Raw genomic sequence first — 24,375 nt, 5'->3', positions numbered from 1 at the left:
CTGGTGGTGGTGAGTGGCTGGTGGTGGATGGTGGTGGCGGGTGGTGGTGGGTGGTGGCGGGTGGTGATGGTGGGTGGGTGGGTGATGGTGGCAGGTGGTAACGAGTGGGTAGTGGTGGTGGGTGGTGGTGGCAGGTGGGTGGTGGGTGGGTGGGTGGTGGTGGTGATAGGTGGCGGTTGCTGGTGGTGGTGAGTGGCTGGTGGTGGATGCTGGTGGCGGGTGGTGGTGGGTGGTGGCGGGTGGTGATGGTGGGTGGGTGGGTGATGGTAGCAGGTGATAGCGGGTGGGTGGTGGTGGTGGCGGCGGGTGGTGGTAGCAGGTGAGTGGCAGATGACGGGTGTTGGTGGGTAGGTGGGTGACGGTGGCAGGTGGTAACGAGTGGGTAGTGGTGGTGGGTGGTAGTGGCAGGTGGGTGGTGGGTGGGTGGGTGGTGGTGGTGGTAGGTGGCGGTTGCTGGTGGTGGTGAGTGGCTGGTGGTGGATGGTGGTGGCGGGTGGTGGGTGGTAACGAGTAGGTGGTGGTGGTGGCAGGTGGGTGGTGGGTGAGTGATGAGTGGTGGTGGTCGGTGGGTGGCAGGTGGCAGGTGGCTAGTGGTGGTGGGTGGCTGGTGGTGGCGGTAAGTGGCGGGTGGTGGATGGTAGTGGAGGGTGGTGGGTGGTGGTGGTGGCGGCGAGGGGTGGGTGGTGGTGGCGAGTGGGTAGCAGGTGGGTGGTGGCTAGTGGGTGGCAAGTGGGTGGTGGTGGCAGGTGGTGGGTGGTGGTGGCAGGTGGTGGGTGGTGGCGGCTGGTGGATGGTGAGTGATGGTGGCAAGTGGTGGTAGGGGGTGGGTGGTGGTGGCGGAAGACGGTGGTGGAAAATAGTGGAGGGTGGTGGCTAGTGTTGGGTGGTAAAAAAAAAAAAAACTCAAAACTCAAAACGGAAACACATTTTTTGAGTTTATGTTTTTTAGCCAAATTTATAAACAGAGACCACTGATTTATAAATTAAAAATTTATCAAATAAGTTTTTATTTGAGTTTTTAAAATTTTTGTAAATATAAACAGAAAACTGAAAACGTAAATGTTACCAAACGGCACCTTAGCTTAACTTTCGGTTTATATATGAAATTATCACGTGTAATTAAATTTATCTTAATATTTGCAACAAATTAATTACAAAAATACATGTAAACATAAACAAAATTTTATAATATATTGGGTTAATAATTTTAAGATCCTTAATCAAACTAATGTGATAAAAAAATTGAACCCACTTAACCCATAGAGGTTGGATTGATTTGGTTCTCTAGTTTTCTAAATATTTTGTGCACCCTAATTATATGTATTATATATAATTGGATATCAGTAAAAGGGCCAAATAGGCATATCACATAAATTTTGTTGATGTTATGATGTAATGGTTAGGGCATTCACAGTGGAGCTGTTAGTGTACATGTTAGTGTCAATCAATAAATTTTAGCTAGTGAAAGATGTTATTTTCAGCTCCAATGGAGCTGTTAAGGAGTTGGCTAAACTCAAAAAAAAAAAAAGTGGTAGATGTTATTTTGCTTGTCGCAGTTAACAATGGTTCTAGCCATCAACGGAGGGAGAGGGAGAAGAGAGAGAGTGAGAGAGTAAAGTGGTGGTGGAACCCACCCACTATAGTGACTGGACGGATGGTAAGAGAGAGAGGGAAATGATAGGAGAGAGAAAGTGAGAGAGTAAAAAAAAGCTACCAATGTTTGTTTTTTTTATTATTATCATTTTATTTATATATCACTTAACACACTCGTTAAGACATCCATTGTGGTTGGACTGATAGTAGTGGAACTGATGTTGGTAGTGAATATTCTGAGGAAAGGCGAAGCCTTCGGCCCAATCAGGTGTTTCATCCTCCCTCACTTCATCACTCTCGGAGCGGTCTGAGTATGGAATTGGACGACTCAATGTGGCAGTTAGAACAATATGAGCTGGACAGATGCTTGATTGGCTATGTCGCAGATGTTCGTCGGTTTGGTTCCTATCTTATGCAAATGCATGTCAACGATTTATGGCATTTGGAAGGCTTCGTGCATGTCTACAGTCGCAGTAAGAATCACTATATTTTTCTGTTTGAACGAGCAGGGGACATGCACCGTATCGTTGACAATGGTCATTATGCTATCCAAGGGGCGCTTCTTATTGTTGATTATTGGAAGCCGAATTTGGTCCTAGATCGTTTGATTTTTGATAAAATGATGGTTTGGGTTCAGTTGTATGGACTACCGTTGGAATGCTTTACTGAAGAAGCTGGGGTCAGATTAGGACGTGCTGTTGGCGAGGTGGTTAAAGTTGATATTGACTCTCTAATGCCTCGCAACATCCATTTTCTGCGTCTACGAGTGTAGGTATCCCTGGATAAGCCATTGATCAGTGGCTTTTTTCTCAAGTTTCGTAACGGTCAACAACATTGGATTAGTTGTCGATACGAGCGGGTTTGTAAGGTTTGTCGGAATTGTGGTCGAATCGGCCACACGATCACTGCTTGTGCTTTATCCTTTGAAGAGGCTCAACGATAACTTGATGTTAATCTTTAGGACGCGGGTCGATGACTCCATTCTCAGGTGATGACTCAAGACTCGCATCCAATGTACTCTGCTTCTATTCGAGCTAATGCCCACAGGTCGGATTGTCGCACTACTCGGATTTTTCAAAACTCCACCCATTCTCATATGGAGATACCAGAAGAAGTGGTTTCACCCACCCATGGACATGATACTAATCTGAATGCGGATTTTGCTGATATGTGGGAATAGGATTGGGACACCGGTTTACAACAAGGGATGCCTGAGGGGAGTGAGCCATCGATGCCAGTTGTCCGAAGGGATGGAGTTATTCTGCCTGCCTACTCACCGGAGACTCACTTAGTTGTTTCCAATGTACTTTCGAGTTTGCGCCAAGCTCTGGTGGACTCGGTAGGTGAGTTGGAAGTAATGTGGCATCAATGGGAGGGTCAACTCTCATCACTGGGAATCAGACCAGGGTAGTTGGTGACTGAACGAGTCGGCGAGTTGACAGCTTCGTCGCGTCAAGAACAACAACATTACTCTGGTTCCATTAATGATCTTGATCAAGGCCTCTTACTTGCTTCAACTGAGGATGTTCTTCGAGCTATACACCTTAATGGGCCTAGCCCACGGCTGAATTTACCTATGGGCGAGGCCCCAATTATCACTCGGGCCTTCATCCGAGAAAGCCCAAGCAGTTGGGCTAATATGGGTTCTGTCACTTATGAAGTAGGCCAATCCAGTTCTATGATCGACTCTGGACCCCAGAATTCTGCTATAGTAGCTGCCATTTCTTCTTCTATTCCTTCTATCTTTACTTTAAGTAGGCCTTCCATCAGGAAACGACTGCAGGAAATGGACTCAGGCTTTGACTTATTATATGATACAAAGCCCATGCTCGTTACTGACAAGGTCAGGGGCCCATTACAAGATTGTTCGAATGAGATGCTCATGCATAGCTTGGGCATAGTCTCTGACTCCGTGTGCCCCCCTCAAAGTTTGGGTTCTCTTTTACGTAAGCATCTCAATCGCCGAAAGAAAGCACGGTACTCTATACTGTCAGTAATGCATGCCAATGTAGTCCCGTGGCCAATAAGAGAGGAGTCGGCTAGGTTTTCGTTCCTACGTCGTTGTCGGAAACTACGTTTTCGGTCGCACCATCTCCTTGCTGCTCCGGGCTCTTCACTGGGCTCAACCTCTCAGCGTCGGCGGGGTCAGTCTTCACGTCCTTCTAGTGGTAATCAGTGGGGATGTTCTGTCACCACGGGTCATCCTGCACAAGACACCATCACTTCAGAATCGGGATACGGGTGTCAGTTCACCGGAGGCCCGTGGTCTCTGTTACAAAGTCCTGCAGGTATGCTCTCCATTGGATTTAGATCAGGTTCATCATCAAACAAGTCGGTTTATGGCAATGGTTTTGGATCCTAGTCTCGGGTTGACTCGAAGGGTTTCACAGGAGGTTATCCCACAACAACCTCCTCGCTCGCCATGAAACTTCTCAGCTGGAACTGCAGGGGTCTGGGTCATTCCCTGACAATTCAAGTAGCCCGAAATTTGACCTGTAAGTACAAGCCCGACATTTGTTTCTTAATGGAGACGAAACGCACGGTTCCGCAGGTCAATCGTCTGGGGTATTCTTTGGGATTCAAGTATAATTGTGGAGTGGATTGTAATGGTAGATCTGGTGGTTTATGGGTTGGTTGGAATACTGATACTCTGATTGAGGTATGTGAACGGAATGTGAACTACATTATTTTGCAGGTTCACGACATTGTACATGGAAGTTGGTTCATTATCTTCATGTACGGCTCTCCTTTTACTCTAGCTCGGGGCTAAGTGTGGAGTAGTATAGAAGCCAAATTTTAGCAATTTCAAAGGCCTTTTATTATTATGGGGGACCTTAACTAGGTTCGAGGTTGGGCAGAAAAACTCAGCTCACATAGAAGACTCATTCCTGGAGCATCGGCATTTAATGATTTAATACTTCGCAACAGGTTGGTGGATCTTCCATCTCAAGGAGTATGGTATACTTGGTGTAATAATCGCAAGGAGTCTGAAGTGGTTTATGAGCATCTGGATAGGGTGTTGGCTTCTTCTAGTTAGACAGCCACTTTCTCACATTTTTCTTTAGTCACGTTGCCTATTCAACGATCCGATCATAGTCCGCTACTCCTTGACACTAGCCGAATGGAATTTCTCGGCTAGAAATGGGGCAGATTTGGGGCGGTTTGGTTAGCAGATCCGTCCACCCAAGATATCATCCAAAAAATTTTGCAGAGGCCCATTCCCGATGTTACTTCATGTGTACAGCGGCAAGCCATCGTCTTTAGACATTTGAAAAATTGGAATGCTTTGTCATTCAGGAGCCTTCGAGGTCAAATTGAAGACCTTCAAGTTCGTTTATGCCAGGCCCAGAGGTCGCTACAAGCTCTGGGATTACCTTCTAACGAGCAGGAGTTGCGATTTCAACTTGACATTTTGTTACAGAAGCAAGAGCTATATTGGGCTCAGCGATCTAAACAACATTGGCTGTCTTTGAGGGATCGCAATACCAAATTTTTTCACCGAATGACGTCCTGGAGGCAGAGTAGGAACCACATTGCTCTCATTCAGGATAAAGATGGTCATGTTCTCACCCAACCGCAGGATATCCAGAGGGCCTTTATGGAGCATTTTCAGCAACTTTTTTCACCATCAACGGACTCTCACATTGAATCAGATTGGATAATCAGGTTATTTTGCAGCATGCTACACCTCCCATTGCAGCTATTCCGTGGATGCGCATTATTGTGGATGGCTCTTAGCTCTCTGTCGGTGACCATACTAGTTTGGCCTGGGTCTGTTTTGATCCCGATAATCAGCAAGTTTACGAGGAAGCTATTTTAGGACCTTCAATGCTTTCTCCTCAACAAACTGAAGCGGCTTCTGTTCTCAAGGCTCTGCGTTGGGCATATCAGTATGGCATCACCAATCTCCTTCTACAAACGGACTGCTTAGTCCTGATCCTGTTATTCCAAAACAATGCTCAAAACCATGATTGGAGTCTCCAATCCATTTTGACTGATATATTGTCTTATTGTAAACTTTTTCATCATGTTGTGTTAGAGAAGGTGGAGCGAGATATGGTTCAAGATGCTTACCTTCTCGCCACTGCTGTAAGAAACTCTGTTTAGCTTAATATATTTATGTTGCTGGGTTCTGTTCTCAAAAAAAAAAAGAAAAAAAAAGAAATGAAGTAGTGACGTGGTGGGGTGCAAGTACAAATATGCTAAAATTGTAGAGTTAAACGTAATTGCATTGAACTTCAAGAGAGGCTACTAGCCTAATTTACCCAAATGAAATGAAATTAACCCAATGTATTTTAGAATAAACTACTAATAAGTCCAGTTGGACTTAATTCTCATAAAATCTTATTTAAAATAAGTTTTAATAAAATTATCGTTAAAAATAATTTTTTGTGATTATTTTTTGTATATGTTGTTAAAAATTGACAATTTGTAATTTTTTTATCACGATTTTTATAAATTATTATGTTTTTCTATTACAAATTTTGTCACATTATCGTTGAAAGTTGAAAATTATTGACATGTTATTTTTGACATTTTTTTAAAATGTCACTAAAATTTATAATTAGTAATATTTTTATGACAAAAATTTTAAACTATGGATGAAATTTAATAATTAATAATATTTTTTAATAATATTTAACAAAAAAATCATTAATAACCTATCAAAAATGCTTGAGATTTCAAAAATTCTACCAAAAGTTTTATCAAATGTCTCATGTGTGTGTAAGACCCACATGAGATTCATATTGTGTGGATCTCACACCCATATAAGACATTTGATAGAACTTTTGATAAATTTTTTAAAATCTCTATCATTACTCATAGGGCATGTTTGATTGGGTAGATTAGAATATGAGATTGAGATTATTAATCCGTGGGCCCAATTATCCTATGTTTGTTTTAACATTTTGGTTTAGGATTATTAATCAAATGGATAATTAATTCAACAAATTTTTAGGATTATTAGTAATGGAGTAGGGGTGTGATTATTTATGTTGCTGGGTTCTGTTCTCAAAAAAAAAGAAAAAAAAGAAATGACGTAGTGACGTGGTGGGGTGCAGGTACAAATATGCTAAAATTGTGGAGTTAAACGTAATTGCATTGAACTTCAAGAGAGGCTACTAGCGTAATTTACCCAAATGAAATGAAATTAACCCAATGTATTTTAGAATAAACTACTAATAAGTCCAGTTGAACTTAATTCTCATAAAATCTTATTTAAAATAAATTTTAATAAAATTATCGTTAAAAATAATTTTTTGTGATTATTTTTTGTATTTGTTGTTAAAAATTGACAATTTATAATTTTTTTATCACGATTTTCATAAATTATTATGTTTTTCTATTACAAATTTTTCACATTATCGTTGAAAGTTGAAAATTATTGACATGTTATTTTTGACATTTTTTTAAAATGTCACTAAAATTTATAATTAGTGATATTTTTATGACAAAAATTTTAAACTATGGATGAAAATTAATAATTAATCATATTTTTTAATAATATTTAACAAAAAAATCATTAATAACCTATCAAAAATGCTTGAGATTTCAAAAATTCTATCAAAAGTTTTATCAAATGTCTCACATGTGTGTAAGACCCACATGAGATCCATATTGTGTGGATCTCACACCCATATAAGACATTTGATAGAACTTTTGATAAAATTTTTAAAATCTATATCATTACTCACAGGGCATGTTTGATTGGGTGGATTAGAATATGAGATTGAGATTATTAATCCGTGAGCTCAATTATCCTATGTTTGTTTTAACATTTTGGTTTATGATTATTAATCTAATGGATAATTAATTCAACAAATTTGTAGGATTATTAGTAATGGAGTAGGGGTGAGATTATTAATCAAATAGATATTAATTCAATTAGATAGTGAATACCATACTATTTTAATAAAATTATTAATATTTCACTTTTAATTTTATGAATCAAACATGACCGTAACGTATTAGCCTGCCTTTATTTCATTGGAAATTATTTATTTAGCTAAATGTAAGAATGTTTTAAGATGATGGTTAAAAATTAATTTTTTTTGACTTTTTAATTTTGTTTTTCTTTTAATAAAAGAGGGCATTAAAAGTTGGGACGTACAAAAATAGCCCACTCACCAAAATGGGCTATAGAGACGAATAGCCGAGAGCAGTAACGGTGAAGACGGTGGGTGGGTGCATAAGAGTAGCAATGGAGGTGGAATCAAAGAAGGAGGAGGAGAAGAAGAAGAAGAGTAGCAGAGAATTGGAGGCAACGATCCTTGAGAAGGTTGGGAACGTCATCGCCTTCATCAAGGAAGCCAAACACGTTGACGAAGTCATTTGTGCCCTCCACTCCCTCGTCATCCTTCTCTTCCCTCCTCTCGACTCACAACATGCCGTCTCAGGTGACCTCCCAACACAACTCCGTTGATTTTTGTTTGCTTGCCGAGAAAACTGAGGACAAGAAAAAGATCCTTCCTTGAGTGTTTATGTAGCCCGTGTAGCTCTTTTTTCTGAATTTATTTCAGTTTCTTTGATTTTAGCAAATTGGGATGAGATTTATTGGTCTGTTTGTTTTTGAACTTATAGGTAGCATTGATCAACAGTATAGAGATCAGGTGCGTTGTAATATCTGATTACTCCATTTTTTGTTCTATATAAGTAATATCTGATTTTGATGTCGTTAGGTGCTTAGTGCCAAAGTCCCTTCTGAACTGGAGAGGACTGATTGTTGGATGGTATTCTATCAAGGTGCTGCATTTCCTACTCTGGCTAGGGCTTTGTTATATGGTAAGTTGATTGTCATATTGAAAACAACTAACCCCCATAAATAATAAATAAATAATTAAAATGAAAGAAATAAGAAAAGTAATTCAGCTATCCCATAATTTAGAAATGTGATGTTTTTTATTTTGTATGATTGGGAAGGAAGCATAAAATCAGCCACCAAAAAAAAAAAATGGAAAAAAACATGTGAAAGAAGTTTGATATGGAAGATTCAATTCAAAAAGTGAAGAACAAGTTTTTCAGTTCTTGCATAGCTGCATTTAGCAAGGGCTATCCTTATTTGAATAGGGTTTTTGGATTCTGCAGATGTTCTTGGATTATTGTTTGTTTATTATATTATGTATGTAGAGAGTCAGGAATCGAACTTGAGAGATGGATATTGCAAATAAAGAGTTGAAAGTGTTAGAGATTACTGTGGCTGAAAAGTAAGGTAAGCATGAATCAGAGAGCATGGAAGTGTAGGCACAATATGTGATGTGATGCATTGATGATCCAATCGGGGAGAGGAGCCCTCCTTTTATTAGAAAAGGGTCTGAGATAACATGAAAATGTAGTACAACTTGTGTTGATATAAATCTCGTGTCACGGTTAGGTTAGGACTCTCTTTAGGGTTATATGATAAGGATTTTATTGCCTTGACTTTGTCGGGATGCTGTCCCATTCTTACCAGCCAGGTTAAGCTGAAGCGATGCCCCCCCATTGAGGGAAAGACATTTGCTGACACCTTGATGAACCTTACCCTTAGCTAACAAGACAAGTGTCTCCAACATCCCAAATAGTCCGTAATGTGATTCAGAGATCAGACTATATGGGTCAAGCACTAGGTGTCGAAGAGAATGACACCCTTCGTATGCCATCCGATCAATGCAGATGCACAGTTTGGGTGCATATAGGGTGAGAATGAGGTGCTATTTCTCTGCTTGAGGGGAGAACATCTGTCTCTTTTGAGGCAGTGCTTTTGACAGTGATAAGAATACATTGCCTCTGGAGCAGTGCTCTCAAGTGAGCATAGGATTTTGCAGTAGTTTTCATAATAAATTATAAAGATCAAAACATCTTCTGGAGTGGTGCTCATGATTACAAACTATCTAAGATTTGAGAGATGATCTTAATAGATTGATGGACTAGAATGACTTTGGGAGTGATGCTCATGGTGGAGCCAAATAGAGAATCTTAAAACCATAGCCAGGCCCCTTTGGCCCCTATAAGAATTTCTCAAGCACTCGAGGTATTACCCAAAGTAGTAAAACGAAGTACATAGGTTTCTTGAGTATCTGACTCGCTATGGAGAGTTTTGATCAACACAATCCTTCATCCGTTGAGGTACTCAACTATCATAGACAATCAAGACTCTTTTCGAATATCTAGCATGGTTATAAGAAAACTTTTACAACACTTGGCATGTCGAAGTATCACCTTTGAGGACTTCTTTCAGCAATGTAAGTTCTTTGGGGCTTCTACCTTTGTAATTAGTTTGGGAACATACTTTTATATGGTCTACAGTGCACACAGGGTTTGTGTCATCTCTAGTGTCAATTTCTGTTAGAATTTTCTTTATTATTAAAGGAATACATACACGAAAAGGATTTTAGACTTGTGTTGTAGTTGCTGATTGTGCTTTAAAAAGTGGAACAAAACCAAAACTTTGGCCTTAAAATGCAAACTTAGGAGATTTAGAAAACTTCGTAGAAATAATTTAAGTATGTATATATTTTGAGGCAACTAACAATGCCCACATATCGTACAACTTGGATAAAGTTTTAATAAGATTATGTGTAAATGTTTTATATCTTAATGGTGTATATATGTACGTGTCATGCACACAAAGGCATGTATGGATGGTCATTTTGAGCACGCAAAGGCATGTATGGTTGGCCATTTGATTGGAGGAAAGAGTTCTATATTCTAAATGTCACGATCCTATCCCATCCGACTGGAATAGTGTGGTGACAGGTCAATAGTCCTTCAACTACCAAAGGCCTAACCAAACCGAACCATGAATAAACTTGAATAATAATTGGGGAAAAATAAGTAGAGGCATTTCAATTAATCTTTTACAATCCATTTAGAGCATGTGTACAAGTATATGAGATGAAACATTCAACTTCTTCATTTAACTCCTCAAAAACATCTCCAAAGTACATACATTACAAAGTGTATTGAACTTTACAAAGGACACAAATCATTACAAGAGGACCTATTTTATTTACAAAAGCCAAATATTTACATCACCTTCAAAACTCCTTCAAACATAGCTTCCATGCTATATTACGTATGTACAAAAACAAAAATAAGGTCTTTTTAAGCTTATTCTTCATCACCTACATGCGTATAGAGGAGAGAGGTAAGTGATGTGGAACGGGCACACACCATTTGTTGGTGGAGATTTTATTTATAATTTGTAATATTTGTGTTTATTTAGTAACTTAATTAGAGTTAAGTCAGAAGTTTTATTAATATTTAGTTTTTAATTTTATTAGGATTTAGTTTCCAAATAATAATAGGATTCTGTTTTCTATTTTATTTAGGGTTTCAGGCCTATAAATATTAGGTTTTTTTTATGTAATCTTTACCTTTGAGAATATTATTGAGTGTTACAGGTTGTGGCCATTTTGTAATAGGGTTGTGGTTCTCTTCTTCCTCTCCTCCCTTTTTTCTCTAAAGTGCTCTACATCAGTGAGCCGTAGCCTAATGAATAGTATTGGCCTCTTTTGGCTACTTGATTTTTAGCCACTTTTTTGAGTTTATAGCAAAAGCTAAAAGTTGACTTTTTTGAGTTTAAAGACATTTGGAAAGTTGGTTTTTAGCCAATGGTGAAATTACAATTCTACCCCTCATGGGTCAAGATGTGCTACATGGATAAAGTTGTAAATATTTTAAATTGAATAAGGGTAGTTTGGTCATTTTATTGTGATTTGACATCATAAACAAATATTAATCAAAAAATCCGAAAGCAACTTTTTACCAACTTCCCAAATCACTTGTGTAAAAAAGCCAAAAACTTGGTTAAAAGTCAAAAAGTGACTTTTTACTATCTTCCCAAAACACCCCATTATAACAAAGTGGTAAAATGAGAACAAGTTTTTCAAAGCAATAACATTTCATTTATAAAGGTCAAGCAAGCTCAAATCATATCTTTTTGAAGAGTATCACATTTCCAAGTCATAGTATGTAACATCCATTAGAACGTGTGCACCGATTAGACGAACCCACCCATAGGTGGCAAAGGAGATCTCAATAACACCACTACTAGCATGCTTACTGTCCCATAGTACCTAGGACTAATTGGATAGATGCCATCTTTGTTTATTTGATACATAAACATAGGACATTTCATTCTTATCAAAGCATTTCAATGCAAACCGAAACATAATACAATTTAAATTCCAAAATAATAGTTTGAATATAATTTTGAAATAATATTATTCACCTTAAATACTTGAAAGTAGGTTAATTCACAAGATTTATTGGCCTACAAATTATAAAGAAACAATGCTAATTGGTACGAGGCTTAATTATGCAAAATTTAAGTGATTGACTTAATTTAAGAATCTCTGTCCTCAATCTAAGTTGGTTTTAGAAAAATTAGATTTTGAAATCATGTTTGGAAACTTCTATATACTTTAAAACAAGTTTCAAGTCTATTGTTAGAAAATGTGACAAAATGGTCTAGAATTGATTACCCAATTGATTGGCAGAAGGCAAAATGTTCAAGAATCGATTGACCCCTGGAATTTAACTATAATCTTGTTCCAAAGTCCAAAAATATAAAATTCACAATTATAAAGCCATAAGAAATGAGAAGAACTCCATGAATTTCATTTTAACACAAAACTTGAGACTATTTTAAATCCAAAGCTTGTATTTCAATGAAACCAACATCTAAACTTATTTTCTTCTCAAAGCCATATTCAATACAAATTCCTCCAATTAAATGATCATGGAGTGATGTAGGAGTAAGATTCTCACCTTTGGGATGAGAATACTTTTTGACTTTTTACGAAAAGATGTAAAATGTGGTAGAGAGGTGATGTGACCCAAATAAGATAAAAAATAAAAAGATGTGCTAAAGTAGCATATGCCAAACAACTCCCAAGTTGAAGACTAGTTTGGGTCAAGATTTGAGCTTTTCTCCTTTTTTGTCTTTCTTTCTATCCCCTCTACTCTCTTTTGCTCCAGCAGCTTTTTCTCTCTAAATCCTTTTTTTTTTTTTTTTGTTATATATATATTTTGAGCGAGACACTTGTCTCTCATAGGTACAAGTATATCTATTTAAGCTAGAGGTGTCCTAACACCTAGGGAGGTGTGTTTATGTTTCATTTCTTCTTCTAATCTTTCATTAACCTAACTAATCAAGTTTTAGTCCTAATTAATCAAATGCAAATAAATAACATAATTAATCCCACTTAATCCTGCTTAATTACCACTAACCTAATTAAGGTTTTACATAATTATTGAAATCAGCTAATACATTAGTTCAAAGCCATTAAGAACCTTGATTAGGATTTTAGAACATATATTATTATTAACACACTAAGTTCAATAGAAGACTGTTCCCTAACTCTTAACACAAAATAAGGAAGTTCACATATTCAAAGTCTTCAAATTGTGACCTGTATTTTTAAGCTTGAATCTAAGAATTTCTTATCAAGACTACTAATACAAGATGGAAAGCAAACAAACATGGATAATATACGATTATGTCACCAAAGAATGCCTCGGGTGCTACACTATACCTAGAGAATTTGATCGTGATTGATTTCTTGTATTTTTAAGTACTAAACTATAGTGGTGGCTACAGGAATTTTTTTTAGGGTAGACATTAAAAAATTTAAAAACTATAAATCTACTAATTTAGAATTCTCAAATCATAAATATATATATATATATATATATTCAAACCATTGCTTCAAAAAAAAAAAATTAAATTAAAAACTATAGATATAATAACTTTTACGTAAACATATTGTTTCTTTATCACTAGCCTTATAAGATGAGACTTTTTTCTCATAGATTCTTCTATGGTTAATTTGTGTAGTGATTATAAAGTAAGTTTTTGGTTCCTAAATAAATTGTGAACATGAATAAGCATAAGATTTGAGACAAGGAATAAAAAACATGGATAGAAGGGGGGGGGGGGGGGGGGAAACATTTACATTGGATTATTGTCTAGACAGTTATACATGTTGCACAGAAGAAACAAAAACAAACAAGATTCAATATATAAAAAACTTGACTGCATATATGTACTGATAGTTACTGGATGGTTGGTTGATAGGTGTCTAGCTAGCACCTTTTTACTAGATTAGGGGAAACAAAAGAATACAATGGTACTTTCAAAAGATAGGAAAGCGAATGGACTCAATGAATGATAGATTTGCGAATGCTTGACAAAGAGCTCTTGGGAGATCCGGAACAAAAGAAATCTATCCATCAAGCTCTTTCAAGCTTTGGAGTCTAATACTCCCATTGTAGGCACTCGGCTCTTTCACTTTTAGCCTCATCCCAATTTCCCCCAACTCGCTTATTAGCTCTTTGGATTCGGTGTGGTTTGTTGGGGATTGGCCTATTTTCTTCTTTGTGAAACTTTTCGACCAAGTTGAAGATGGCATTTTTATAAATATATATATATATATATATATTTATATTAAGAGCATTAATGATCACATTTTTTCTTATCATGTTTTGTTTATTATCTCATATGTCAACATTACATAGATAACAAGTATGACTGGTGAGTCCCATTAAACTAATACAATGTTGACACATAAAGTGATAAACAAATTGTGGTAATAAAAAATGGTAATCCTATTATTGTTTTATGAGTTTGTGGGTTGGAAATTGGGTGTTCAATAGAGTAGAGTGGGTGTTCAACAAAGTGAGTTTGGTTCATTGGGTGCTTTATGGAGTGGGATAGAGTATTCAAAGCTAAAAATGAATTGTTTTATAATGTACTACTAATTTATTAAATTAAAACAAAATATAAGGTGTTCAATTGCATACCCTATTGGAAGGGTAGCGCTGCCTCTGCTAACTTCCAAGTTCTTTCACGTGCTTGAGATGGGTCTTTCATTCTTTCCTGCCATTCACAAACTCTTGATTTACTAACATTTATATGCATGCACAAGGTTTCTAATATTAATTGATTTTATTTGCAGATGTTGCTTCCAATTGGCTAGCTTGTTTCCCCATTTCTGCAAGGAAACATGTCTATGATGTGTTCTTTGTCAATGGGCATACAATGGAAGTTGTTCACACTGTAGTTCCTTCTCTATTACAAAATGGAATTGGCAGTTTTGATATTAAGGCTGTGCGCTCAAATGCTGAGAGGTAGTGTATTAAATTTTTTTTGTCTTCATTAATTGCTGAACTTGCATTTTGACATTTACCACTACTAGTCTGCTGTCTCTGATGAGTGATGAGTGATTGACTGATTACTGAGCTGTGTAGTTCTTGCTGCGCGTCATTTGTCTCTTATTGCTATGTAAATGGCACATAAATTTGATGTATTGTCCTAGTACAAAACTGATGAATAAGCTTACTCACTTTTCTTTTAGTAAAATTATAAATTATAATAGCAGTGTTCCAACCTAAATCACCTAATTCATGCTACAAGGTTGACATATTGTGGATTGACGCACAAATTAGCAAAATTAGGTGTAATTTGAGTCAAATGTGTGCAATATTGCAGTCAAACCCGCATTTTGCAAATGAACTCAGTGTTAGCGTAAGAAGCACGGGTACGTGACACAACATGACACCGGCATGAAATTTTTTTTAAAATGTAGGACACGACATGTGGGGGACATGTGCAAAATATATATTTTTATATATTTGTTATTTGTCATTTGTAAGGAGAAATAGGTATAAATTACATTCTTTTATGCTTTTTCATTGGATTACAAGTTAGGAAGTGTCCGACAAGTGTTGTGTTGTGTCGTGTCAGTGTCCGACACTGTGTCAGATATGACAGTTACCTACTTAGAAGTGTGCTTCTTAGGTGTTAGCCTATTTTTATGAGCACCATAATGTTTGATAGTGACATTCTTTTCTGTGCATCTAGATGTGCTTTTGATCATATCATATATGACTGCTTTAACGTAGTATGTTCAAATTTGGTGTTGAAGTGTAGATGTGCACTGTATGCTTCATAACTTATAAAAATAGACAAAATCATAGAGATATTGGATGATGCTCTTGTTAGATGACCAATTGTCCCAAAAGCTTAAGCTATTAGGGAAATGACTCTAACAATTTATATCAAGTTTTACACCCTCTCTCATGCGCAACCCTATCTTGCATGTGAAGATGGTAGAGATGCTAACAGACATACGTAGAGAGAACCATAATGTAAACGGAGAAAAAATGCAAATGGAATGTTGAATTAGCAAATGTCCCAAAAGCTTAAGAAATGAGTCCAAAAATATATATCAAGTCACGTAACAGCTCTAATATGCTCGACTGTTTTTTTGTTTAGTTTTTGTTTTTGTGTGTAGTCTTTCATTTTTTGTTTGTTGATATTTTTTTTTTATCTTTATGACAGACTGCTTGCACTTTGCTTACTTGAGAATGACGGGGTACTCCAGATGGCTCGAGCATTTGGTGTTTCTTGTCAATCTAAAGATAATAGCACTGAACAGCTTTACTCTAAAATCTCTAGGGTGGCACAACTCATTACATCTATTCCTGACAAGGCACAATTGACAACCTCCAGTTCTCTTTCATCTCAGTATCCACTTATTTTCTTGTGCTGAAGATTTTCTTGTTTTATGCTTGTGTTCTTGTGTGTGTGTGTGTGTGTGATTAAAACAGAGATCTATTGAGTAAGCACTTTCACAAATTATGTTGCACACTTGAACAGAGTTCTATTTCTGTCTTCTAGCATTGCACATATATGCTATTTACTTTCTATTAACATGTCTATAAAGGAAAGAGTTTACCTGGATGTTTTCATTGGGTGATAGAGGATTCCATTGCCCTAGGTTTCCATCCTCCTTTGCACTTTTGAAGGGGTTAACCCTAGACCTCCCCAAGTCGTAACTCTCCATCATAATCATTTCTACGACATTCTTTCCACATGGTTCTTTCTGGGTATTGTTTACTCTTCACCAGAATATTTCAGCTTCTTTTTTAAGCAGATTACCATTCAACTTATTGCTGGAGCAGAAGAATGGGATGTGAATCTAAGCAGCAAAGATGTTATCTTCAACAAAATGGGCTTGGATGGTACCATCCTATTTGTTGGAGAATCATTTGCACGTATTTGTCGACGAGGATCTGCAGGTATTCTGGATTTTTACAAGTACCGCAATTGGTGTTAGACATATCTCTATTGAGGTGCCCCCACCCCCTTTCACTATGTTTTGTTTCTTCGTGTAATTAATTTTATCACTTCAACTCCAAAGTTTTCCTCAAAGAAGTATTGTTGGTGTTTGTGTTTGCCTGTGCATGTGCGCGTGTGTGTTTCTCTGGTGTCTTATCAGCAGTTTTAACAAGTCATGTCATGTTGCAGTCGTGGGGTGACTCTATTAGCGATCAAATGTGTATTTCTCTTTTTGAAAAAAAAAAAAAAAAATTCAAATACCCCTAATACCCCTAATGCCCCACCTCTCCCAAACCCACCCAAACACCCATGCCCCTCTCAGTTTATAGCCTTGTGGCAAGTGATCTACTACTGTCTTATGTTATGAGGAGTTACCATAACTACCTCGTTGGCACCTTTATGTTGCAATGACTGTATAACCTGGTGCCATCAAGCTGCCGAAACTTTTCTGTTTTTTCTAAATTGTGTTTCCTTCAAATGAAGAGTGTTTTTTGTTTCTTTTCCTTATACCGTCAAGAAACATAATATAGTACCAACTTTTTCTATTCACAGACGTGCTGTTAAGTCAAGTGATCCCACATATTCTTAGACATGTACGTAGCATCCTATTGTCAAATGCTGATGTGGTTGTTAGAAAAGTCTTTGAGACAAACCCTGGTTCTCAGTTTTGGTTGAAGTTGATGGAGGCAATTAAAGACCGCTATGCTGTGGAAAGATTGTCTGAACAGCTATTACATCAGTTAGCAGCTGAACGTGTAACTGATGTTGAAGCTTACTGGATTCTTTGGATATTGTTCCATCAGATTTATGAACATCAGACTCCTTTCAGGTGAGTGAACTTGTTTCTGAGCATTTTTCTTTATGGGGAGTTTGAGAACACCTTCCAGCACTTTTCTCTGTTACTCTCACTTTGCAGTGTATTGTTCGCTTTTGAGTTAACTATAATTTGCTATATCTTTGCACATGAAACATGAATTGCTATAAAGCAAGATTAACTCTTTATCAATGTAATCACTCTAAAATACATAAATCCACATGAAAGTAATAATGGGTGTCAATATTTAGTTTATCAATCTGTACATGTGCGTGGGCCCCTCCAGCTTTCTTGGACCCAGTCATCATTCATGTGCATATGCAGAGAAAGCATATAACACTCAGGAACCTAACTAAGCCTATTGTAATAGAATTTCAAGTTAGATTTATCATTTTTATTTTTTTCTAATTACTTAGAAAGAATAGAGCCATTGTTCTTCCCAGTTCTTAATAAATACAACATGCTTGGTATTGATTTTCAACAATTTTCTTTTTAGGTCCATGTTTGTTGAAAAATTTCTACTCTGGAAAGTATTTCCTGTCTGTTGCCTGAGGTGGATCCTTCAATTTGCTGTTCTTGAATTACCTCCTGATGCTGCTTTGCCAACAAAAGCACATAATTCTCGTCATCTCTTAGACACAGCACAGCATCTTGCAGTGGTATGGTCCGAAAGAGAGTTTGTGCAATCAACCCCAGTGGAGCAGCAAGCTTGTATCCTCAAGAGTTATAAGAGAGAATCCCTATGATTAGGAGCTATGTTACATGGACTCGGGTATGGGTATCGGGTGAATGTTGGATTTATCTAGTTCTCATGACCAAGACACCGGGACACGACAAAATATTCTTATTTCTTAGTTTACTTCTTCCTTGTCGAGGTAAAAGAATGTTTACAAGGTATCGTATTGCATTTACTGCATAATATGAAGTTTTATGCATAGTTATATGTTAAACTTGAACTACTAAATTTTCTTGCTAAATGAATATCCACTATACATGGTGGGACATACCCTTACCCAAGTGTCGAGTATCAGGCTTGGGTACTTCATTCATTTGAAAGAGTCCATGTAACATAGATAAGGAGGCAAGACAAAAAACCCGTCATATTTACAAGTATGTTTCAACTACAGACAACCTCCTCCCAAATGAAAAGAAGAAAACACAAAATTCTTTTCAATTTTTCAGTTACAAACATTCCAAATATTTTAGAGAAGGCTTTGTTCATCTGTTGCATTTTGCGATTATTTGGTTCCATAAGCCCCTTAATTCTAGATTCAGATGTAACGGCAGCTCTAGGCCTTTCCCTAGAGAAGATGTCAAAAGAAGATTTAGATGCAACCAAGGATGTGATGCGCTCAGTTCTTCAAGGAGTTAGCTGTAAAATCTTATTCACCCGCCTTTAATGTATTTGCTGTGTGTCAGATTATGTTTCTCTTACATCTTTTTCTAATTGCTACAGGTAGGTTGGAGAACCCTGCCCATTTGGTTCGAAGAATGGCTAGCAGTATTGCTTTAGTATTTTCTAAAATAATTGATCCTGAAAATCCTTTGTATCTTGATGATAGCTGCAGTGGAGAGATCATTGACTGGGAGTTTGGGTTAGCAACCCCTGTGAAAGGGATGCTGACTACCTCACAATGCATAGATAAGGATATTAACAAGGTAAAAACATGTAGTGCCTTGTTATCTGAAAAGGAATTTAACAACACGGCCAACAGCCGGGTGCGCAATAATGACAAGGCTGGGAAGAGTAAATTATCTGAATTTAAGTTGGTTGATCCTGATGAGATTATTGATCCAGCTACATTAAACAAGGAATTAGTTTCTGGTGAAGAAGAAGAAGATGATGATGGTGCAAGTGAGAATTCTGATGCTTCAAGTGACTCATCTTTACAGCCGTATGACTTGTCAGATGATGACACAGATTTGAAAAGGAAATTATCACATTTGGTTGATGTTGTTGGAGCACTTAGAAAATCTGATGATGCAGATGGTGTAAGTTGTTCAAGTTTATTGATTATCTTTCTCTTTTAATATTTAAAAAATAAAAAATAAAAAATCTATTTTTCCCTAGATTGCGATATATTGAGATCCTCTGAGAGATCTACCTTGGTGGAATTTACATAAGATGATATATAATCTTAATCCATTTCATAGAATTTTTAGAAAGAGTCAGTGAAATTGAAGGTTCCACTTCCTATTGTTGGTTTGGCTGCCAAGTTCACCAACATTGAGGTCCTCCTCCTATTTAGTCTACCTGTCATCAGCAAGCTGTTCTTGTCAAATTTATTAGATGAATTAAGTTTCTTGTAAAGCTCTTAAAATTTCGGCTGGAAATGATTCGTCCAGTTAATTAGTTATATCTTTATTTATTTTATTAGGTTGAAAGGGCTCTTTATGTTGCTGAAAAGCTTGTCCGTGCGTCGCCTGATGAATTAAGGTATTTAGCAGGTGATCTCGTAAGAACTCTTGTACAGGTTCGTTGCTCTGATTCAACTATAGAAGGGGAAGAAGAATCAGCTGAAGAAAAGAGGCAAAAAGCGCTGGTTGCATTGATTGTCATGTCTCCTTTCGAATCTCTTGATACCCTCAACAAACTATTATATTCACCTCATGTAGATATTGGCCAACGAATCATGATGCTTGATGTCATGACAGATGCAGCACTGGAACTTGCTGATACTAAAATTATGAAACCAAAACATCAGCCAAGGAATCTCATATCAACCATTTCAGAGACTCAACCATGGTTTATGCCCAGTAGCATAGGGCCTCCTGGAGCTGGTCCCTGGAAAGAGATCTCAGGCACAGAAGCTCCATTGAATTGGTCATACTCCTATGAGAGAGAAGTTCCACCTAGACCAGGTCAAATCAAGCGAGGGAAGACACGCCGATGGAGCTTCCGATCAGCAAATATACAAGGACATCAGATGGAATGGTCCCAGAATAAGTTTCCTCAATATGCTGCAGCATTTATGCTTCCAGCTATGCAGGGATTTGATAAGAAAAGGCATGGCATTGACTTGCTTGGTCGGGATTTTATTGTCCTGGGGAAACTCATCTATATGCTTGGTGTTTGTATGAAATGCACAGCCATGCATCCAGAAGCATCTGCCATAGCTCCTGCCCTTATTGATATGTTAAGCTCTAGGTACTAAACATCTATTTTCACCCATTGGCAGACATTATTAATTCATCTGCTACTGAACCTTGTGCTCTTGCTGTCATGCAGGGAGATATGTCAACATGCGGAAGCATATGTCAGAAGATCTGTCCTTTTTGCAGCTTCTTGCATATTGGTGGCCCTTCATCCCTCTTATGTAGCATCTTCGTTAATAGAAGGGAGTCCTGAAATTTCTAAAGGGCTCGAGTGGGTTCGCACATGGGCACTTTGTGTAGCTGAGTCAGACACAGATAGAGAGTGCTACACGGTAAGGATAGATTGTCCACTTGAATGGAAGATCAGATCATGCTTCTTTTTTCCGATCTTCCACTTCATTTTCCGCTTGTACATTACGGTGCACATTTCATATGGTTGAACTTGTGAAGATGTTTGTAAATTCCTCTGCCAACTAAAGCATAACCAAAGAACTTGAAGTGCATTAATTGATGTCGTTGCAACTTAGGTGAGGGATGGAAATTTTATTCTGGGTTTGAGCAGAAATAACTCTAGTTAAAACTTCCATTGTTGGCAACTAAAGGGGATGAAACAGGATTTTGGCCTTTTTCTTTTCTACCGGCATTGCTGCTCTAGCACAATGTTTCTGAACTTATTGTTTTCATTTATATCGTTGATTTAAATTGATAAGAAGTTTTAATTATCGATTCTGACATGACCAATTGGACGATTTAATTTCAGCTGGCTGTAACATGTCTCCAACTCCATGCTGAGATGGCCCTTCAAGCTTCTCGAGCACTAGAGTCAGTAGAAAGCACATCTAAGGCTAAGAGCATTGATATGCCTTCCAATCTGTTGAAGGGGATAATTAAAATTCCTCAATCAAATGTGGAATACTAATTCATCATGCCTCTGGTAAGCATTTCTTTACAGTCAATGGTATTGATTGTGGGATATATGCTGAGTTCGTGGGCTGTAAAAATTAGTAAAAGCCAGATAATTAATTTCAACCAATTTACTTTTCTGTGAATCTACATCAGCTGGATGGCATACTTTGGGTCCTGGTTTAACCCTCCAAGAATTGGAATGCTGACAGGAAGTGCATCGTACAATGGACCGACACTGCTAACTATGTTTGCCTTGGAAACTTGGGTAGAATCCTGCATTTTGCTTAGTACTTCTATCGACTTAATAAGAGTGATATCTGTGATAACAACAATTTTTTGTTTTTTTTGGAAAGTATCTGTGATAACAACGTGCTCATATAGAAATCATCTTTGTTATAATTGGATCTACAGTGCATTGAATCTGTCATATCCTTGGCCAATCAAAGAGAAACAGTTCTGTGTCCTGTCGCTGGCATGTGACGTTTAAATTTTTGCTTTACTGCTGGCATTGATAATTCTCATGTGCAAGACTTAAATTTTTAGGCCTTCCATGTTACTTCAATTCTGCTGTGTTTGTCACTAATGTTTCCAAGAAAACCACTGACTTTTTGGTGCAGCTTGTCAAAAAGATCTCTCTCTCTCTCCCCCCCCCCCCCCTCTCTCTCTCTCTCTCCCTTTTTGGGTTGGGGTTGGATATGGCACTTGTCAGCATGAACAGGTGTTTGTTGTTGGGTACAAACGCATTGTTGTCTTCTCTTCTGCTTTTTTGACCTCCCAATCGTGCTGCTGTAACTGTTGTATCCTCTTATGTCATTGGTGGCCTCTGCCTTCGACCTCCAAAATCCAAGTTCAAACTCTGCAATCCAAATTTGATTTCTTGAAACCAACTTCTCTGCATTCTACGATGTGCAAATTGATCAAAATGCTTTTTCAAGATCCCTGGTATCTTCAATTCCTGTCCATTTCATGGGTGGCAGACTAATACGGTGGAGCTGTATATTTGAAGATTTTAACAAGGTTTAGTGTCTTAACACAGTAAAATAATCTCATTTCAGTTTGCAGTTACACCAGGCTTCTAACAACATTGGCTGTCAAAAAAGGAAATGAAATTGCCGTTATTTAAGTTCATTTACTTGTGTGGCTTTGCTATTGTGACCATTTTATCTTCCTCGCCAACCATAATCAAAATATAATCCAGCTCGCATGTAATCATGTCAGTTCTTTTTGCTAGATTTGTGAGGCATTAGAGCTTTGTTGACATGTTAAACATTAGGTTAATGTGTAATTTACGTGCAAATTTAAAATCTAGTTTAAGTCATGTAATTTAGCCTAGTTGTTTACTAGTGTAGAATTGATGTGTCCCAATGAAAAACAGCTGCACTCTTTTGAGTGTAAAAAGAAAATACCTGCATTTAATATGCCCGTTAAACTTAATTTTCATCACTTTCATGTCACAAATAAGTTAATTCTTTCTTTAGTATGCTACTTTATTAACTTACTGTTTGAGGTCTAGATCACTCTCCATTGTATTATGTTGATCATTGACTCTGTGGCATCTCTGTTGTGGCCTTCAGGATTCTCTGCTCCTTGGGAGTTTTTTAGCATATGAACTTGAAACTTGGCTAAAGAGACAGTGCTGAAGACTTACAAGGATCAAGCTAGAGAGATTATAGCAATATGTATTGGTTAGGCAACTTTTGGATCATTCGGGTGTGCTAGTGAAAACTGACAATGTGGTTCATTTTCGGCTTCTCTTTTGTAACTCGCTTATGGGCTTGAATGAATATATACTTCATGATGTGGTATATAACTCTCACTCATGAGCTAGTTAATGTTTAAAACATGTTCTCGCCTGAAAATTTTCAGATAAAGAATGCCTTGTTTGTATGGATAACTTGGAAAGAAATGCTTGAAAAGGTAAGATTTAAATTTTGAGTAAATTACACTGATCTCCCTTAAAATTTGGAGAAAATATAGCAAGCATCACAGGAACTCGAGAACCAACCCTTTGGTTTCTTCAATCTTTCTGCGTAACAGTCTGGAAAAACAAGAAAATTATTCTAGGTTTCGTATCAATTAGTTCATGAAAAAGCTTAGGTAAAAATTAGGGTAAATTAAAAATATACCTCCTAAAATTTACGTAAAATACTGATTATCTCATAGTTATAGAAATTACAAATGTCCTCTTATTTCAATTTTGGGTAAATTACAAATACACTCCCTGAGGTTTGCTGGAAGTACAGATTGTTCCATATGATTTGGAAAATTACAAATATCTCCTTGTTCGAATTTTTTATTTAACAGAATTAACTAAAAAAATAAAATTCATAATTGATCTCCTATACAATAATAAAATTATCTAAATTATTAATTGAAACATATTTTTAACATCATTAAAAAATTTTAATTGACTTGATGACTTATTAATAAAAGAGACGATTCGTTATGAAATTAAAAATTTCAGGAGGTGGAATGTAATTTTCAGAATCACAGGGGCGATTTGTATTTTAATCAAATCTCAGGGGATGTATTTGTAATTTACCCTTTGACATTATTAAAATTATTTATTTATTTATTTTTATCGATGGGAAAACACAATGCTTAATATATTGTACATCTAACAATAAATCATTCAATAAAACACATCAGAATTCAAAATAGATCTCAAAAGGGATAGATAGAATCTCCACGTATAAAGGATACGAGTCTCTTCATAGAGAGGAAAAAAAAAAACCTCCATAAAAAGAGAAAATTTCTACATAGAGAGATATTATTGCAACACAAAAAAAACAAAACAAAAAAAATAAAGCAAAACTAGCACCACCAAATAAACAATACCAATCACCTTCACGATCCATTCATC

The 24,375-nt window shown here is 37.1% G+C and overlaps 1 protein-coding gene across 3 annotated transcripts; it reads left to right on the top strand.

Moving 5' to 3' along the window:
• The first annotated feature begins 7,600 nt into the window (after positions 1–7,600).
• On the top strand, positions 7,601–23,383 carry EMB2423 (telomere length regulation TEL2 family protein). Of its 3 annotated transcripts, XM_082909372.1 has the most exons (16): positions 7,694–7,991; positions 8,176–8,204; positions 8,274–8,376; positions 14,532–14,703; positions 15,917–16,102; positions 16,496–16,656; positions 17,249–17,289; positions 17,362–17,525; positions 18,007–18,221; positions 18,786–18,884; positions 18,967–19,502; positions 19,889–20,658; positions 20,740–20,938; positions 21,367–21,540; positions 21,666–21,777; positions 23,087–23,383. In XM_082909372.1, exons 1-14 carry the CDS (start codon positions 7,796–7,798, stop codon positions 21,523–21,525), a joined length of 3,030 nt encoding a protein of 1,009 aa, XP_082765498.1. In that variant the 5' UTR covers positions 7,694–7,795; the 3' UTR covers positions 21,526–21,540; positions 21,666–21,777; positions 23,087–23,383. The 3 variants fall into 3 exon arrangements, with proteins under 3 accessions (XP_082765496.1, XP_082765498.1, XP_082765497.1); XM_082909370.1 differs by having other exon boundaries at positions 7,601–7,991; positions 17,249–17,525; XM_082909371.1 differs by having other exon boundaries at positions 17,249–17,525; positions 21,367–21,541; positions 21,670–21,777.
• Positions 23,384–24,375: the final 992 nt, after the last annotated feature.

Source organism: Camellia sinensis, chromosome 15, assembly GCF_055761805.1.
Source record: "Camellia sinensis isolate YWXY chromosome 15, ASM5576180v1, whole genome shotgun sequence".
Classification (NCBI taxonomy): Eukaryota; Viridiplantae; Streptophyta; class Magnoliopsida; order Ericales; family Theaceae; genus Camellia; species Camellia sinensis.
Note: the sequence above shows the minus strand (reverse complement) of the source record. Positions and strands in the feature narration are given on the sequence as shown.